At 37.9% G+C, this 15554-nt stretch overlaps 1 protein-coding gene and 1 long non-coding RNA gene across 6 annotated transcripts in view; one reads left to right on the top strand and one right to left on the bottom strand.

The window, feature by feature from the left end:
- Positions 1-1584: 1584 nt before the first annotated feature.
- On the bottom strand, positions 1585-9502 carry LOC127532583 (uncharacterized). 2 transcript variants are annotated; one of them, XR_007940089.1, is made up of 4 exons: positions 9406-9502; positions 6570-6642; positions 4412-4562; positions 3930-4122 (listed from the first exon to the last, which is right to left on the bottom strand). It is a non-coding gene; the product is annotated as an uncharacterized LOC127532583 (long non-coding RNA). The 2 variants fall into 2 exon arrangements; XR_007940090.1 differs by lacking the exons at positions 3930-4122; positions 4412-4562 and adding an exon at positions 1585-1812.
- lratb.1 (lecithin retinol acyltransferase b, tandem duplicate 1) overlaps positions 2091-15554 on the top strand; it is a 36082-nt gene continuing 22618 nt past the window's right edge. The window contains exons 1-5 of one of the 4 annotated variants that reach the window (XM_051944479.1): positions 2091-2114; positions 9552-9651; positions 9849-9892; positions 10934-11011; positions 12164-12360. In XM_051944479.1, the coding sequence (XP_051800439.1) occupies positions 2098-2114; positions 9552-9651; positions 9849-9892; positions 10934-11011; positions 12164-12360 (436 nt within the window). In that variant the 5' untranslated portion in view covers positions 2091-2097. Of the gene's footprint in view, positions 2115-3408; positions 3433-7251; positions 7276-9168; positions 9195-9551; positions 9652-9848; positions 9893-10933; positions 11012-12163; positions 12361-15554 lie in introns of those variants that run through there. The other 3 variants (XM_051944478.1, XM_051944476.1, XM_051944475.1) reach the window with 3 other exon arrangements.

Genomic DNA, 15554 nt, shown 5'->3' with positions numbered 1-15554 from the left:
TTTGTAGTCTTTTTGCATCTCTTTGCAGTTGTTTTGTGTATTTTTCAAGTTGTTTTGTTCTCTTTGGTTGTTTTGTGTATTTTTATCATCATTTTGTATTTCTTTGTGGTAGTTTTGTGTGTCTGTGATTGTTTTGTATTTCTTTGTGGTAGTTTTGTGTATGCTTATTTGTTAGTTCATTGTCTGTTTGTCATCACTCACTGAATTTATTTTGAGTTTTTTTTGTATATTTTATGTAAAACTGAAGAAAACCTCCACAGAAACACTTCAAGTTTCAATGAAATCATCTAATTATTTATTTTTTCTCATTTATTTAAGAAATAAGCTTTATGAAACCATTCATTCTCTATACACCGCTTTATCCTCATTAGGGTCATGGGGGGTGCTGGAGTCTATCCCAGCTGACTCGGGTGAAGGCAGGGGACACCCTGGACAGGTCACCAGTCTGTCACAGGGCTACATATACAGACAAACAATCACACCACATTCACACCTACGGACAATTTAGAGTAATCAATTAACCTCATCATATTTTTGGACTGTGGGAGGAAGCCGGAGTACCCGGAGAAAACCCACGCATGTACAGGGAGAACATGCAAACTCCATGCAGAAAGATCCCAGGCCCACCCCAGGATTTGAATCGGGGATCTTCTTACTGCAAAGCAAAAGTGCTAACCACTACTCCACTGTGTAGCCCTTTATGAAACCAGATTTTCAGAAATGCAAACATCTGTTTATCTTCTCATGGAGGTTTGATGGAATAAAATATTTGTTTGAGTTTCAGACTTGATGGTCAAAAACATTTAAACATTATATTGATCTGAATCTGCAGCATTTGTCAGTCAAAGTGCTGATTGTGTGTCTGTGTGTGTGTTTGTGTCTGATTGTTTGTGTGTGTGCAGTGCCTCAGCTGATCCATGGAGGGAAGCTGGACTTCCTGGTGTTCGACTACCTCAGTGAGATCACCATGTCGCTGCTGACTGCCACCAAGACCAAGATGCCTGTAAGTAGAGGAGCCGATTATGATCAGTAATCAATCAAAAAAAAAACTGTCGATCAATACACACTGATTTCTGCCTTCAATATTCCTCCTTTATTTAGCTACTTTTAAAATTTTATTTTGTATGCATGTGTTTAACATTTTAGATTTTTCACTTAATTCCTTTTTATATTTATGATATTATTTAAGCATTTATTGCATTTTTTATGCTATATATTTAAATTGATTTTTGACAATTTGAGAAGTATGTTATTATATTATATAATTATGTTACTTAAATTGAATAATAAATACTGCCAGATATATTAAATGTCTTTAAATATTTTTTACACATTTAAGAAGGCCAGAATTAAAAAAAGAAGTCACCTTTGAACAATTATTTATAAGTTTTTTATTTCATTTTACTTGTATTTATGTGTGTATATCGATTTTTAATTTTTACTATTACATATTTGTTTGGAGATTTATATTTTACAATTTTATTTATTGCATCAGTTCCAATTTCATATATATAATATTTTATTTGTAATTATTTATTGAAATATAAATATTTTTATTACAACAGCACTACACAGCATGAACACATACCTGGAGTAGGAAGTAACGACAACAACACAACAACAACAACACAATAACAACACAACACAGCATGAACGCATACCTGGGGTAGGAAGTAACGACAACAACACAACAACAACACAATAACAACACAACAACAGCACTACACAGCATGAACGCATACCTGGGGTAGGAAGTAACGACAACAACACAACAACAACACAACAACAACACAACACAGCATGAACACATACCTGGGGTAGGAAGTAACGACAACAACACATCAACAACAACAACACAATAACAACACTACACAGCATGAACGCATACCTGGAGTAGGAAGTAACGACAACAACACAACAACAACACAATAACAACACAACAACAGCACTACACAGCATGAACGCATACCTGGGGTAGGAAGTAACGACAACAACACAACAACAACACAATAACAACACAACACAGCATGAACGCATACCTGGGGTAGGAAGTAACGACAACAACACAACAACAACACAACAACAACACTCCACAGCATGAACGCATACCTGGGGTAGGAAGTAACAACAACAACACAACAACAACACAATAACAACACAACAACAACACTACACAGCATGAACACATACCTGGGGTAGGAAGTAACAACAACAACACAACAACAACAACAACAACACAATAACAACACAACACAGCATGAACGCATACCTGGGGTAGGAAGTAACGACAACAACACAACAACAACACAATAACAACACAACAACAACACTACACAGCATGAACACATACCTGGGGTAGGAAGTAACAACAACAACACAACAACAACAACAACAACACAATAACAACACAACACAGCATGAACGCATACCTGGAGTAGGAAGTAATGACAACAACACAACAACACAATAACAACACAACACAGCATGAACGCATACCTGGAGTAGGAAGTAATGACAACAACACAACAACAACAACACAATAACAACACTACACAGCATGAATGCATACCTGGGGTAGGAAGTAACGACAACAACACAACAACAACACAATAACAACACAACAACAACACAACACAGCATGAACACATACCTGGGGTAGGAAGTAACGACAACAACACAACAACAACAACACAATAACAACACTACACAGCATGAACGCATACCTGGAGTAGGAAGTAACGACAACAACACAACAACAACACAATAACAACACAACAACAGCACTACACAGCATGAACGCATACCTGGGGTAGGAAGTAACGACAAGAACACAACAACAACACAACACAGCATGAACACATACCTGGGGTAGGAAGTAACGACAACAACACAACAAAAACAACACAATAACAACACAACACAGCATGAACACATATCTGGGGTAGGAAGTAACGACAACAACACAACAACAACAACACAATAACAACACAACAACAGCACTACACAGCATGAACACATACCTGGAGTAGGAAGTAACGACAGCAACACAACAACAACAACACAATAAAAACACAACACAGCATGAACGCATACCTGGGGTAGGAAGTAACGACAACAACACAACAACAACACAATAACAACACAACACAGCATGAACGCATACCTGGGGTAGGAAGTAACGACAACAACAACACAACAACAACACTACACAGCATGAACGCATACCTGGGGTAGGAAGTAACGACAACAACAACACAACAACAACACTACACAGCATGAACGCATACCTGGGGTAGGAAGTAACGACAACAACACAACAACAACACAATAACAACACAACACAGCATGAACGCATACCTGGGGTAGGAAGTAACGACAACAACACAACAAAAACACAACAACAACACTCCACAGCATGAACGCATACCTGGGGTAGGAAGTAACAACAACAACACAACAACAACACAATAACAACACAACAACAACACTACACAGCATGAACACATACCTGGGGTAGGAAGTAACAACAACAACACAACAACAACAACAACAACACAATAACAACACAACACAGCATGAACGCATACCTGGGGTAGGAAGTAACGACAACAACACAACAACAACACAATAACAACACAACAACAACACTACACAGCATGAACACATACCTGGGGTAGGAAGTAACAACAACAACACAACAACAACAACAACAACACAATAACAACACAACACAGCATGAACGCATACCTGGAGTAGGAAGTAATGACAACAACACAACAACACAATAACAACACAACACAGCATGAACGCATACCTGGAGTAGGAAGTAATGACAACAACACAACAACAACAACACAATAACAACACTACACAGCATGAATGCATACCTGGGGTAGGAAGTAACGACAACAACACAACAACAACACAATAACAACACAACAACAACACAACACAGCATGAACACATACCTGGGGTAGGAAGTAACGACAACAACACAACAACAACAACACAATAACAACACTACACAGCATGAACGCATACCTGGAGTAGGAAGTAACGACAACAACACAACAACAACACAATAACAACACAACAACAGCACTACACAGCATGAACGCATACCTGGGGTAGGAAGTAACGACAAGAACACAACAACAACACAACACAGCATGAACACATACCTGGGGTAGGAAGTAACGACAACAACACAACAAAAACAACACAATAACAACACAACACAGCATGAACACATATCTGGGGTAGGAAGTAACGACAACAACACAACAACAACAACACAATAACAACACAACAACAGCACTACACAGCATGAACACATACCTGGAGTAGGAAGTAACGACAGCAACACAACAACAACAACACAATAACAACACAACACAGCATGAACGCATACCTGGGGTAGGAAGTAACGACAACAACACAACAACAACACAATAACAACACAACAACAGCACTACACAGCATGAACGCATACCTGGGGTAGGAAGTAACGACAACAACACAACAACAACACAACAACAACACAACACAGCATGAACACATACCTGGGGTAGGAAGTAACGACAACAACACAACAACAACACAACAACAGCATGAACACATACCTGGGTTAGGAATTAACGACAACAACACAACAACAACAACACAATAACAACACAACACAGCATGAACGCATACCTGGGGTAGGAAGTAACGACAACAACACAACAACAACACTCCACAGCATGAACGCATACCTGGAGTAGGAAGTAACGACAACAACACAACAACAACACAATAGCAACACAACAACAGCACGACACAGCATGAACGCATACCTGGGGTAGGAAGTAACGACAACAACACAACAACAACACAACAACAACACAACACAGCATGAACACATACCTGGGGTAGGAAGTAACGACAACAACACAACAACAACACAACAACAGCATGAACACATACCTGGGGTAGGAAGTAACGACAACAACACAACAACAACAACACAATAACAACACTACACAGCATGAACGCATACCTGGGGTAGGAAGTAACGACAACAACACAACAACAACACAACAACAACACAACAACAGCACTACACAGCATGAACGCATACCTGGGGTAGGAAGTAACGACAACAACACAACAACAACAACACAATAACAACACAACAACAGCACTACACAGCATCAACACATACCTGGAGTAGGAAGTAACGACAACAACACAACAACAACAACACAATAACAACACAACACAGCATGAACGCATACCTGGGGTAGGAAGTAACGACAACAACACAACAACAACACAACAACAACACTACACAGCATGAACGCATACCTGGGGTAGGAAGTAACGACAACAACACAACAACAACACAACAACAACACTACACAGCATGAACGCATACCTGGGGTAGGAAGTAACGACAACAACAACACAACAACAACACTACACAGCATGAACGCATACCTGGGGTAGGAAGTAACGACAACAACACAACAACAACACAATAACAACACAACACAGCATGAACGCATACCTGGGGTAGGAAGTAACGACAACAACACAACAACAACACAACAACAACACAACACAGCATGAACACATACCTGGGGTAGGAAGTAACGACAACAACACAACAACAACAACAACACAACAACAGCACTACACAGCATGAACGCATACCTGGGGTAGGAAGTAACGACAACAACACAACAACAACACAACAACAACACAACACAGCATGAACACATACCTGGGGTAGGAAGTAACGACAACAACACAACAACAACACAACAACAGCATGAACACATACCTGGGGTAGGAATTAACGACAACAACACAACAACAACAACACAATAACAACACAACACAGCATGAACGCATACCTGGGGTAGGAAGTAACGACAACAACACAACAACAACACTCCACAGCATGAACGCATACCTGGAGTAGGAAGTAACGACAACAACACAACAACAACACAATAGCAACACAACAACAGCACGACACAGCATGAACGCATACCTGGGGTAGGAAGTAACGACAACAACACAACAACAACACAACAACAACACAACACAGCATGAACACATACCTGGGGTAGGAAGTAACGACAACAACACAACAACAACACAACAACAGCATGAACACATACCTGGGGTAGGAAGTAACGACAACAACACAACAACAACAACACAATAACAACACTACACAGCATGAACGCATACCTGGGGTAGGAAGTAACGACAACAACACAACAACAACACAACAACAACACAACAACAGCACTACACAGCATGAACGCATACCTGGGGTAGGAAGTAACGACAACAACACAACAACAACAACACAATAACAACACAACAACAGCACTACACAGCATGAACACATACCTGGAGTAGGAAGTAACGACAACAACACAACAACAACACAATAACAACACAACAACAGCACTACACAGCATGAACGCATACTGGGGTAGGAAGTAACGACAACAACACAACAACAACAACACAATAACAACACAACAACAGCACTACACAGCATGAACACATACCTGGAGTAGGAAGTAACGACAACAACACAACAACAACAACACAATAACAACACAACACAGCATGAACGCATACCTGGGGTAGGAAGTAACGACAACAACACAACAACAACACAACAACAACACTACACAGCATGAACGCATACCTGGAGTAGGAAGTAACGACAACAACACAACAACAACACAACAACAACACTACACAGCATGAACGCATACCTGGGGTAGGAAGTAATGACAACAACAACACAACAACAACACTACACAGCATGAACGCATACCTGGGGTAGGAAGTAACGACAACAACACAACAACAACACAATAACAACACAACACAGCATGAACGCATACCTGGGGTAGGAAGTAACGACAACAACACAACAACAACACAACACAGCATGAACACATACCTGGGGTAGGAAGTAACGACAACAACACAACAACAACAACAACACAATAACAACACTACACAGCATGAACGCATACCTGGAGTAGGAAGTAACGACAACAACACAACAACAACACAATAACAACACAACAACAGCACTACACAGCATGAACGCATACCTGGGGTAGGAAGTAACGACAACAACACAACAACAACACAATAACAACACAACACAGCATGAACGCATACCTGGGGTAGGACGTAACGACAACAACACAACAACAACACAACAACAACACTCCACAGCATGAACGCATACCTGGGGTAGGAAGTAACAACAACAACACAACAACACAATAACAACACAACACAGCATGAACGCATACCTGGGGTAGGAAGTAACGACAACAACACAACAACAACACAATAACAACACAACAACAACACTACACAGCATGAACACATACCTGGGGTAGGAAGTAACAACAACAACACAACAACAACAACACAATAACAACACAACACAGCATGAACGCATACCTGGAGTAGGAAGTAATGACAACAACACAACAACACAATAACAACACAACACAGCATGAACGCATACCTGGAGTAGGAAGTAATGACAACAACACAACAACACAATAACAACACAACACAGCATGAACGCATACCTGGGGTAGGAAGTAACGACAACAACACAACAACAACACAATAACAACACACCAACAACACAACACAGCATGAACGCATACCTGGGGTAGGAAGTAACGACAACACAACAACAACACTACACAGCATGAACGCATACCTGGGGTAGGAAGTAACGACAATAACAACACAACAACAACACTACACAGCATGAACGCATACCTGGGGTAGGAAGTAACGACAACAACACAACAACAACACAACACAACAACAACACTACACAGCATGAACACATACCTGGGGTAGGAAGTAACGACAACAACACAACAACAACACAACACAGCATGAACACATACCTGGGGTAGGAAGTAACGACAATAACAACACAACAACAACACTACACAGCATGAACGCATACCTGGGGTAGGAAGTAACGACAACAACACAACAACAACACAACACAACAACAACACTACACAGCATGAACACATACCTGGGGTAGGAAGTAACGACAACAACACAACAACAACACAACACAGCATGAACGCATACCTGGAGTAGGAAGTAACGACAACAACACAACAACAACACAATAACACAACAACAGCACTACACAGCATGAACGCATACCTGGGGTAGGAAGTAACGACAACAACACAATAACAACACAACAACAACACTCCACAGCATGAGCGCATACCTGGGGTAGGAAGTAACAACAACAACACAACACAATAACAACACAACACAGCATGACCGCATACCTGGGGTAGGAAGTAACGACAACAACACAACAACAACACAATAACAACACAACAACAACACTACACAGCATGAACACATACCTGGGGTAGGAAGTAACAACAACAACACAACAACAACAACACAATAACAACACAACACAGCATGAACGCATACCTGGAGTAGGAAGTAATGACAACAACACAACAACACAATAACAACACAACACAGCATGAACGCATACCTGGGGTAGGAAGTAACGACAACAACACAACAACAACACAATAACAACACAACAACAACACAACACAGCATGAACGGATACCTGGGGTAGGAAGTAACGACAACAACACAACAACAACAACAACAACACAATAACAACACAACACAGCATGAACGCATACCTGGAGTAGGAAGTAATGACAACAACACAACAACACAATAACAACACAACACAGCATGAACGCATACCTGGGGTAGGAAGTAACGACAACAACACAACAACAACACAATAACAACACAACAACAACACTACACAGCATGAACGCATACCTGGGGTAGGAAGTAACGACAACAACACAACAACAACACAACAACAACACTACACAGCATAAACACATATCTGGGGTAGGAAGTAATGACAACAACACAACAACAACACAACAACAACACTACACAGCATGAACACATATCTGGGGTAGGAAGTAATGACAACAACACAACAACAACACAATAACAACATAACACAGCATGAACACATATCTGGGGTAGGAAGTAACGACAACAACACAACAACAACAACACAATAACAACACAACAACAACACAACACAGCATGAACGTATACCTGGGGTAGGAAGTAACGACAACAACAACAACAACACAATAACAACACAACACAGCATGAACGCATACCTGGAGTAGGAAGTAATGACAACAACACAACAACACAATAACAACACAACACAGCATGAACGCATACCTGGGGTAGGAAGTAACGACAACAACACAACAACAACACAATAACAACACAACAACAACACTACACAGCATGAACGCATACCTGGGGTAGGAAGTAACGACAACAACACAACAACAACAACACAATAACAACACAACACAGCATGAACGCATACCTGGGGTAGGAAGTAACGACAACACAACCACTCGGTGTATCACACCTCCAGCTGACGCTCTGTTGTGTTTCAGAGCCGGTCCGATCCGTCGCTGTCTGGACCTGGGAGCCGACATCGTGGTGACGGGTCGTTGTGTGGACAGCGCCATCGCTCTGGGGCCGCTGATGCACACCGTACGGACCTACACAACGATACACAACATGTTGTGCTGCTGTCTGAGCGGGACACCATGACACTGAATTCTGTATTTTGTGTCGAGTTTTTTGTTATTTTCTGTCTAATTTTTGTCGTTTTCTGTGTCTAGATTTGATGGTTTTGTGGGTGTTTGTGGGTCCAGCAGTGGCTGAGTTGTGTTTGTTTTGTGTTGCAGTTTGGATGGCAGAGGAGCAACTACGACCTGCTGGCAGCTGGGAGGTAGAGACACACAAACCTGCTGCTGTATTAATAAGAAATGATTCACATTAAATCCTGGTTTATTATCCATCCATCCATCCATCCATTCATCCGTCCATCCATCCATCCTCTATACACCGCTTTATCCTCACTGGGGTTGCGGGGGGTGCTGGAGCCTATGGTTTATTATCCTACAATGTAAATATCATTTGTTATATGAGGATAAACTTGTTTAAAGCAGCTGAAATAAGAATTATTAAAAATGAAAATATCAGGCTGAGAACACAACAAAATACACAAAATGTAATTTTAATACAACTGAATTTAAAATAAGTTCAGCTAAAACAAATACAATGAGAATAAATGAAATTTCTATTCAATTAATTAAAATTTAAAGACTGCATAGAAATACAATAATAAAAAGTTGTTCTATTTCTTGTAGATGTTTTTTGCTGTTTTTTTTTATATCCTGACTACAGATGAAAACTAGCCTTTTGGCTAATTCTGGCTTTTTAACCATGTATAATCATGTGGTTTATGAAATTGTATTGTCCCGTTTCAAATAAACTAAACTAAAAACGATATTAAAAATATTTTAATTTCATTTAAAATGATGCAAACATGAGGAAATACAATAAAGATAAATAAAAACATTTAAATTGTACACAATCAATGAAATGCAGTAAGGAGATATAAGAAATAAATTAAAATGTAACAAAGCGCAATATTAATAAATTAAATAAATTTGAAATGTTAAAAACAAAGAGCAAATTACAGTAAAAATAAATAAAATTAAATGAATAAATGTGAATTTAATTAAATCTACCGATCGCAAAGAAAATACAATAAGAGTTAATTAGATTAAATTAAATTTATTTAACGGTTTCAAACAAACAATATAATGCTACAGAGATAAATTAAAAGTCACCAAGTACAAGATAAAAATATACAATAAAATATTAAAAAACAACTTGGTTAATATAGGACAGTTAACTCTTCTTCCATGATAAATGTGTTTATTAATAATAATAATAATAATATAGTCTGTTATCTCTGTCTCAGTCTTGCAGGTCACCTCATTGAATGTGGAGCTCAGAGCACCGGAGGAATCTTCACCGACTGGCACAAAGTCCCTGACTGGTGGGTCTCTGACATCATGAATGAATGTGTGACATCACAAAACACATGACATCATCACTTTGTGTCCTGTCTTGTTCATTGTTTGTTTCATTTTTGCTGCTTTTTGTCCAGTTTGTTATTTTTTCTTCCTTTCAGTTTCTTAATTTTTGCTTAGTTTTGTTCAGTTTGTATCTTATTTTTCTTGTTTTGTCTCCAATTTGTGTTGTTTTGTGTCTCGTTTTTGGTGTTTTGTATCTCGCTTTTGGCATTTTGGGGCTAATTTTTGTTGATTTGTGTCTAATTTTTTTCATTTTGTCTCTTAATTTTGTTGTTTTGTGTCTCTCTTTGGTCATTTAAAGTAATTTTAGTTGTTTTCTGTGTCAGTTTTGTCTTTTTGTATAATTTTTTTTTATCATTTTGTGTCTAGTCTTGGTCATTGTGTGTCTAATTTTGGACATTTTGTATATGGTTTTGTTGTGTATGAAAGTGTGCAATGACAATAAAGTTCTGTCTAGTTCCAGTCATTGTGTATCTAGTTTTGTTCATTGTGTGTCTAGTTTTGGTCATTGTGTGTCTAGTTCCGGTCATTGTGTGTCTAGTTCCGGTCATTGTGTGTCTAGTTCCAGTCATTGTGTGTCTAGTTCCGGTCATTGTGTGTCTAGTTCCGGTCATTGTGTATCTAGTTTTGGACATTTTGTATCTAGTTCCGGTCATTGTGTGTCTAGTTTTGGACATTTTGTATCTAGTTCTGATCATTTTGTGTCTAGTTTTGGTCATTTTGTGTCTAGTTTTGGTCATTTTGTGTCCAGCTTTGGTCATTTTGTGTCTAGCTTTGGTCATTTTGTGTCCAGCTTTGGTCATTTTGTGTCCAGCTTTGGTCATTTTGTGTCCAGCTTTGGTCGTTTTGTGTCTAGCTTTGGTCATTTTGTGTCCAGCTTTGGTCATTTTGTGTCCAGCTTTGGTCATTTTGTGTCCAGCTTTGGTCATTTTGTGTCCGGTTTTGGTCATTTTGTGTCCGGTTTTGGTCATTTTGTGTCTAGCTTTGGTCATTTTGTGTCTAGCTTTGGTCATTGTTCATGTTTTTTTTAACTTTGTCTCATTTGTGCCACATTTCGTCTCGTCCTTGTGCTTTTGCGTCTGGTCTCGGTCACTCTTGTCCTGTTTCCTTTCCAGGGACAACATGGGTTTCCCGGTGGTCGAGTGCTCCGCCGACGGTTCCTTCGTTCTGTCCAAACCGCCCAGAACCGGCGGCCTGGTGTCCTTCGGTACGGTGGCCGAGCAGCTCTTGTACGAGATTGGTGACCCGCGGAGATACATGCTGCCCGACGTCACCTGCGACTTCAGCCAGGTGCAGCTGCAGGAGCTGCCAGGTACGTTTCCATCTGCAACTTCATCTGCAGCTTCCTTCTGACCTCCGGCTGAACCACAAAATGTTCTGTCGACCGGAGCGACCCGGTTCTGAACCCGTCGATAAGCAGCTTCACTTCGCTTCCTTTTGGCTCATTAATTCAGGAGTTCTTTTGATTGGTGGAGGAAACTCTCCCAGAGCTGTGTGGTTCCACTCGGCCTCCTCCTGCTCTCCTAGAGTAAATAATCGCACCAGTGATACATGTTGTGTTTACATTTGGAAAATATGCAGAGGAAAGTCCTGCACGACTTCAGACTGACCCAGTTCTGCTCCCAGAACAGAAGGCAGCTCACAAAGTTCACTCCTTTAGCACAGAGCAGGTCTGTTTTGATCAGTTTTCACTTTATCCCCCCCCAAAAAATCACCTGGGTGTCAGTTTGTGTCAGTTTGTCTTGTTTTTTGTTGTTTTGTGTCTCAGTTTTTTCATTTTGTGTCTTGTTTGGGTTGTTTTATCTATTTTTTTGTCGTTTTTTTTCTCATTTTGTTTGTGGTTCTTTGTCTTGTTTTTGTTGTTTTGGGTCTCAATTTAATCATTTTTTGTAATTTTGCGTGTCATTTTTTGCTGTTTTGTGTCTCACTTTGGTCATTTTGTGTGTCATTTAGGTCGTTTTGTGTCAGTTTTTCGTGTTTTGTTGTATTGTCTCTTTATTTAATCTTTTTTGTCATTTTGTGATTGATTTTTGTTGTTTTGTCTCTTTATGTAATCTTTTTTTGACATTTTGTGATTGATTTTTGTTGTTTTGTCTCTTTATTTAATCTTTTTTTGTCATTTTGTGATTGATTTTTGTTGTTTTGTCTCTTTATTTAATCTTTTTTGTCATTTTGTGATTGATTTTTGTTGTTTTGTCTCTTTATGTAATCTTTTTTGTCATTTTGTGATTGATTTTTGTTGTTTTGTCTCTTTATTTAATCTTTTTTTGACATTTTGTGATTGATTTTTGTTGTTTTGTCTCTTTATTTAATCTTTTTTTGTCATTTTGTGATTGATTTTTGTTGTTTTGTCTCTTTATGTAATCTTTTTTTGTCATTTTGTGATTGATTTTTGTTGTTTTGTCTCTTTATGTAATCTTTTTTTGACATTTTGTGATTGATTTTTGTTGTTTTGTCTCTTTATGTAATCTTTTTTTGACATTTTGTGATTGATTTTTGTTGTTTTGTGTCTCTTTGTAGCCATTTTTTCTCCTCATGCTGTAGATCTTTAACTATCTCCATGTTTCCAGATATTTTTGTGACACAGCTGTTGGTCACAGCTGAGTCTGTCATGACTTCCTGGTTGCACCGATGAGTGCAGAATTTTTACATTTTTACGGAATCTTTTTAAGCCAAACAGTTTATTTTTGCTAAACTTTTAAACGAGGCGTGTAGAAGAAGGAGATTCTGACATAATCTCTAAATAAACTGTCGGTCTTCTTAATATACTGCCAAATTAAAAAAAACAAACAGTAATATTGCACCACAAAAATACCATAAAATAGCAAAAATAATCATCTCATTGAAATTGAATCGTTTTTCACAATTAAAATGCATTTTTCAGTCTTAATTTGACATAATTTGTAAATCCTAAGACTTGTAAATGCTTAAAGGACATTTACGTGTGTTTTAAACAATTAAATTACCTATAAAATAAATGTTAAATATGTAAAATTACATGATCCATAGATTGATAATAAGTCATGATAAAAAGCTTTTCTTCTTTTTTTACAGATTGACAATGGTTATGGATATTATACACTGAGAAAAAACACGACAATAAACAAATCTGTGTACAGTTCCAGACACTGTACTTTTTCTGTCACTAATTCCAGAAATACAAACAGTATTGAACTTACTGGAACACTTCTGTCTCCTAAACTTAAAGGAAATATGTGTGAAATTGTGATACATTTGCAAATGTATTTGAAGAATCATTGTCTTTGGTCAAAAAATTAAAATTTTCTCTATAATATTGTTAATTTTAGGATTATTTCCAGATAGTTTTTAACGTTATTTTACGTTTGAAATTAAATTCAGTCATTTGAACCTGTTTATTTCCGACTGAAATTATGTGATTTCTGGAAAAAGACCTATTGAGCTACAAAACACAGACATGTAGCAGAATAAATGACAACATTCTGCTTTTTTTTTTGGCACTTTTTTTACAGTTTGCTGCTGTTTCTGTTCAGATGTTGATATGTTGAAACCCTGATTTACACAAAGTTATTTTTTCTCATAAAACTTGCACCAGAATATCTTGATAAAATACAAAAGGTCAGAATCTGTGAACTTAAACCCGGAGAATCAGTCGAGTCTCGACCAGAACGTCCCATGTACTGAACTCTTGGCGACTGCTGCTGCTAAAAATGTAAATATTTCGTCTAATTGAGCCTCGGCTGAACTCTGTTTGACATCTTCGTGACCTGGAGCAGCGGGACACTGAACCAGAGATGAACTGTGAGTCGACAGTTCGGTTCAGTCGGAGGTGAACGAAGTGCTGCGGATGTTTCCAGAGTTCACGGGTCAGGAGGTGGAACAGAGAAAACTCAGAAACTGAACGGAAAAGACGGGCTGAAAGGATGTAAAAACGTGTGGAAAATTTAGAAAGTAGTATTTAAAATAAAATTATGTAAAATATGCAAATGCAGTAATTTAAATGACATTAAATAATAAACTTTAAAATAAATTAAATAATTTTAGAAGTAAATAATAATAATAATAGTAAGAAACGTAAATTCCAAATTGTTGTCGAAAGTTAAAAATTAAGAAAAAAATCTTTGAAAATAACATCAATTTCACTGCTAGGAAAATAATCAAAATAAAAATTGTTGCAAAAGTTGAATAATTAAAAATACTGTTGGTGAAAATATAATCACTCAACTTTAAGAGAAAAATTCATTCAAATAATTATTAATTAATAAATTAAATTTAAACAAAGTTTTAAAATAATTGTAGAAGTAAATAATAATAATGGTAAGAGACTAAAATTCCAGAATTGTTTTCAAAAGTTAAAAATTAAGAATAAAATCTTTAAAAATGACATCAATTTCACTGCTGTGGAAGAAAAATAATAATAAAAAGTTGTTGGCAAAAGTTAAATAATAAAAAATACTGTTGTTGGAAATATAATAACTCAACTTTAGTAGAAAAACTAATTTTAAAATTATTATCATAAACAAAGCT

The sequence above is a fragment of the Acanthochromis polyacanthus genome, chromosome 24 (genome assembly GCF_021347895.1).
Source record: "Acanthochromis polyacanthus isolate Apoly-LR-REF ecotype Palm Island chromosome 24, KAUST_Apoly_ChrSc, whole genome shotgun sequence".
NCBI lineage: Eukaryota > Metazoa > Chordata > Actinopteri > Pomacentridae > Acanthochromis > Acanthochromis polyacanthus.
Note: the sequence above shows the minus strand (reverse complement) of the source record. Positions and strands in the feature narration are given on the sequence as shown.